Source organism: Orycteropus afer, unplaced genomic scaffold (genome assembly GCF_000298275.1).
Source record: "Orycteropus afer afer isolate SDZICR_OR568_19922 unplaced genomic scaffold, OryAfe1.0 scaffold00502, whole genome shotgun sequence".
Lineage (NCBI taxonomy): Eukaryota > Metazoa > Chordata > Mammalia > Tubulidentata > Orycteropodidae > Orycteropus > Orycteropus afer.
In genome coordinates, this window is record NW_006922089.1 from 80,542 (window position 1) to 85,610 (window position 5,069).

At 61.1% G+C, this 5,069-nt stretch overlaps 1 protein-coding gene across 1 annotated transcript in view; it reads left to right on the forward strand.

Moving 5' to 3' along the window:
* Positions 1-5,069, forward strand: part of TOP3B (DNA topoisomerase III beta) — a 17,819-nt gene that overhangs the window by 7,325 nt on the left and 5,425 nt on the right. The window contains exons 7-11 of the mRNA XM_007955448.2: positions 670-760; positions 2,411-2,565; positions 2,708-2,813; positions 3,294-3,440; positions 3,526-3,699. Coding sequence (XP_007953639.2) covers positions 670-760; positions 2,411-2,565; positions 2,708-2,813; positions 3,294-3,440; positions 3,526-3,699 — 673 coding nt within the window. The remainder of the gene's footprint in view (positions 1-669; positions 761-2,410; positions 2,566-2,707; positions 2,814-3,293; positions 3,441-3,525; positions 3,700-5,069) is intronic.

The following is a 5,069-nucleotide window of genomic DNA, read 5'->3' on the forward strand; positions in this document are numbered from 1 at the left end:
CTCCTGGCTCCACCCCAGCCCTGCCCTCTGCCACGCCCCCAGGCCTCCTGGCTCCACCCCAGCCCCTCCCACCCTTCCCCACTTCAGCCCTGCCCCAACATCCTTCCTGGCCCCGCCCCTCCCACCAGTCCTGCCATGGCCTCTTCCTTCTTTGGACGGCAGTCACTGGCCTCTGGATTCTGCTGACCACTTGCATGGAGTCGATTCTGACTCTTGGCAACCCTGGGTGCCATGTCATGGTAGAACTGTGCCCCACCGTGTTCCAGTGGCTGATTTTTTAGAAGGAGCAGCGCCTGGTTTCTGTGTTTATGAAATTTTGGTCTCCGTCTCTCTTTGTAGTGGTGTTTGTGTAGGTGACAGACATTGGCCATGCCTCCCATCCTCTTAGGGATGTGCCCAGCGACACTGATTACCTCCATGTTCAGCCATTCTCCCATCCCCTTCAGCAGGAGCTCCGTGTCCCCTAAGTGCTGTCCGCCTTCGCTGCCAGTAACCCCTGTGCAGGCCCTTGTCTGAACTCCGTCTCCTCCATTCCTCCTCCCGGGAAACTGCCCCCTGCATCATCCCTGTCTCACCTTCCTGGTCCCAGGGACACACGCACTCAGCTGTGAAAGGCAGAGTGGCCTGTGGGTGAGCTGGGCCTTGCACCCACGCTGGCTCCCCCTCTAGGTGGAGTCCTGCAGCCGGAAAGAGAAGACCAAACAGAGGCCCCTGGCCCTGAACACCGTGGAGATGCTGCGGGTGGCCAGCTCTTCTCTGGGTACGTAGGGCGATCCCCCGGAATCCCCCAAAGACTTCTGGGGTGGACATGCAGCCTGGTTCAGCACCAGCGTAGCCCTGGACACCCTGGGTGCGGGGCTTGGAGCTGACAGCCTGCCTCTGCCAAGCACTGCCCTCCGTACCGTGCGGAGCTTTCAGGGGGTCGAGCCCGTGCAGGTTGCATTTCTCTTTTAAGTTTTTTATTCTTAATTTTTATTGTGATTTGGGTGAAAGCTGACAGAGCACATTCATTTCCCAGCAGTTCATGCACGTTTTGTCTCATGACGTTGCAATTCCCCACCATGTAACTGCTCTCTTCCCACTTCTGCCCCATGGTCACCTCTTCCCTGTGTCCTCCTTTCCTATGCACTCCCGCCTCCCGAGCTGTCTCCCTGTGCACACACTGCCCTTCTGTTCTCCATGATTGATCGCTGCAAGGAGTGTATCTGTCTTATGTCACTGTACACCAAATATGCCTGTCTGTGACTAGAAGCCCCAGAATGAGTTCATTTCCAGCCCTGAAGGGTGACTAGGGGCCATGGTCTCAGGTTTCTCCAGGACATCTGTCATTAAGTCTTAGAGGAACGCCAGACCTGTCTCTGCCCAGCGCCCCTGCTGCATGGCGACCCTGCGTGGCATGGAGTAGAAGTGCCCTGTCACGTTTTCTTGGCTGTGATTGTCACGGAAGCAGGTCGCCAGGCTGTTCCGTGAAGCCACTGGGTAGATTCCAAACCCCTGGCCTTGGAGTCAGCAGCTGAGAGCAGACGGTTCTTCCCATTCAAACCCCTAGTTCCAGACTGATGAGGGGGCACTAGGTGCTGTCGAGTGGTTCCGACTCACAGCGACGCCACGTGCTGCACCATCCTCCGGTCTCTGCTTGCTTGAGCCCGCTGTTGGCAGCCATGGTGTCGGTCCACCTTGTCGGGGAAACAGTGGGAACACGTGAATGCCGGCAGGAAAAAGATTCCATTTCATGGAATTGTTGGCTGACACTAATAACCCCTTAGGATCTGTGTGCAAAAACCGGGCCTGTGTTGTAGCATAGGATGTTAAACGGTGCCTGTGAGGAATCAGAGCAGATGCAGCCGGGCCCACCCCCCAAAGCTTCTCCTTTTATACTGGAATCAGACCACATCCCTCAGCTGCTCACGGTAGATTCCACCACGGAGTTGAGTGCCAGTCTCACATGGGGAATATTCCGTCCAGCTGCTCGGCCACTGAACCAGGCCCGGCCAGGTTGCCACATAACCTTAGTGACCACACAGACTATGATCCACTTTGGACAGTCAGCCAATGACAGGCATCCGGCCCGTGATAGAACAGGGCATTTGCATGATAACGGGGATGCTGGTCTCTGATCCCCAAGAGGGGCCCCAGCCGTGAGACCCCAGAGCAGCATCTGCAGGTGCAAAGAGGGCCCAGCTCCAGTAATTGGCTGGGGGCATGTTGGGCGCTGGCTTGGGGTCTTGCCTCCACAGAGCTGGAGAGCTGGGACCTCTGACCGGCTGGCAGCTCATGGGGAGGGTGTGGCTGCCGCCCTTCTGGGTTCGCAGCCTGGGCCTTGGGGACCCTGGCTGGTGTCCTCGGAGGGCACTGTTGACAGCGAGGCAGGGTGCAGGCTCTTGGCCTGCTAAGGCCTCGTCTCTCCCAGGCATGGGCCCCCAGCACGCCATGCAGACCGCAGAGCGCCTCTACACGCAGGGTTACATCAGCTACCCGCGCACCGAGACCACCCACTACCCCGAGAACTTTGACCTCAAGGGCCCTTTGCGGCTGCAGGCCAATCACCCGCACTGGGCTGACACGGTGAGCAGGTCGCACCTCGGAAGGCCCAGCCACCCCTCTCCCCGCCCGGCTCCACGAATGAGGTTCAGAACCAGCGGTGGCCCCGCTCCTGGTGGTAGGGCAGCGAGCCCAGACCGAGACGTTGCTGGGTCCCCGTCCCCAGGTGAAGCAGTTGTTGGCAGAAGGGATCAACCGGCCACGGAAAGGCCACGATGCTGGTGACCACCCTCCCATCACCCCCATGAAGGCAGCCACGGAGGCCGAATTAGGTATGAGACACGCACAGTCCTCAGGCTTCCGTCGAGGCAAGGGGCAAAGGCCGCCATCGATGGTGGCAGGCCTTGTTGGCCATGCCTGGCGATGAGAAGGCAAGCCAGGGGTCAGGATGGCTGCCAAGGGACCACCTACCCAGTGTGTAGGAGATAGGAGCAGGACGCGGGCCGGGTGGAGATGGTGTGGCTGGGGGTGACAGTGCATGTCCCTGGACAGTAGAGAGCAGGACAGCGCCCAGAGAGCAGTCCATCTCGCAGTCAGGTGAGGGGCTGTGTGTGCCGAGGGCTGGGCCTTGGCAGCAGGGAACCCAGGCAGGGCAGGGGAGCTCTGTCCCCTGTGCCCTCCTGCTCCCTGGAGAGCTTCGGTGCCGCCTGCCTGGCTCCCCCTTAAAGGAAGGGCATAGAGGTCTCCCAGCCACATGTGTTGGCTGAGGGGCCAGCACACTGGAGGCCCAGCGACCACTTGTGCCCTCGCAGGGGGTGACGCGTGGCGTCTGTACGAGTACATCACGCGGCACTTCATCGCCACGGTGAGCCACGACTGCAAGTACCTGCAGACCACCATCGCCTTCCGCGTCGGCCCCGAGCACTTCACCTGCTCTGGGAAGACTGTCCTCTCGCCAGGTGCTGGCCCAGGGCCCCACGCTGCCGGGGGTGGGGAGAGGCCTACCCCGCCGGCCCAGACCCTAAGGGATGGCACCGTCTGCAGGCTTCACAGAGATCATGCCCTGGCACAGCGTGCCCCTGGAGGAGAACCTGCCCACCTGCCAGCGGGGTGACACCTTCGCCATCAGCGAGGTGAAGACGGTGGAGAAGCACACGAACCCACCCGACTACCTGACAGAGGCAGAGCTCATCACGCTCATGGAGAAGCATGGCATCGGTGGGTCCCGCCCTGTGCCGGCCCCTCCCTGCGAGGCTCTAGGCAGCACGCACCTGCCCCCGGGGCTATGGCACTGACCCCCAGCCAGAGCGGCCCCAGGGTGTGACCCACTCACAAGGAGAAACCTTGTTAGGAGTTAGCCAGGCCCGTCCCATGTCAGGATGGGAACCCTTCTCTCGTAGGAGCCGCTTCAGTCCGACAGGCATCCCCATGGTGACAGTCCGTGTCGCCGTGTGAGTGGGTGGCAGCAGAGCACTGTTGATGTCCCCTGCAGCCAGTTGCCTGTGCGGGTATCACGGGGGAGCTGGTCCCCGACACAGGCCCCCTGGCCAACCTGCCTGACAAGCCAGAGGGCAGTGGACACGCCAGGGGTGGGGCAGTTAGGGCTGTGGCAGCAGCCCCTGCCCACTGTACTGCTCAGACAGGTGAAGGAGAGGACTGCCGCCCCCGGTTAACCCAGGGTCCTGTGACAGCAAGGCCTGGCTCTGAGCGTGGGTGCGGCTCCCCCAGCGTCCCCGACCTCCCTTCCGGACGGGACAGCTCTGCTCTGACTAGGGAGCCTCTCTGCTTCCATGGTACCTACGACCAAGAGTGGGGCTGTGGCCATGACTGAGGGCGGGACTGAGTACAGCTGTGCAATTGCGAGAGGAGGGCGTGCTCGGGGCGGGGCTGGTTGGGGCGGAGCCAGCACTGGGGGCGGGGCGGGGGGCAGAGCTACCTGTCCACCTGCTGGCCCCACCCTACCGTGAGCTGCTGACCACAGTGCTTCCAGGTGAAGTCCTAGCTCCGAGCCCCCTGGGGAGGGGCAAGAGGATGGGTTCATATTCTGGCCCATGCAAACAGTCAGTGAGCGTTCCTCTCCTTTTTGTCACCTTCAACGCAAATCAGTCTTTGATTTTGTCTTGTGTGCCAAGAAGACGGCCCTTCACGGTGCAGCACCTTAATGATAACATCCTGGGAACCTGTCCCGGGACACGGTGGGGCGCCATGATCACAGGGACCCTGGAGAGGGAGGGCTGCCGAAGACCAGGGCCTCCGGGTTAGGAAGGGACGGGCACTCAGCGTGAACATCCCCTACAGTCTGGATGTGGATCTGGGCCCAGCTGAGAGCAGATTTCGGAGGGTCTGTGGGCCCCAGAGGAAGCTCTGGTAGCACTGTGGTTAAGGCATTGGGCTGCTAACCAAAGATCAGCAGCCTTGGGGGCCCTGTGCGCAGTTCCACTCTGTCCTCTAGGGGCGCTGTGGGTCAGAATGGACTCCACTGCAGTGGGTGTGGTTTGGGCTTTGCTTCCTGAAGACTGACAGCCTTGGAGACCCTGTGGGGCAGTTCCACTCTGTCCTCTAGGGGCGCTGTGGGTCGGAATGGACTC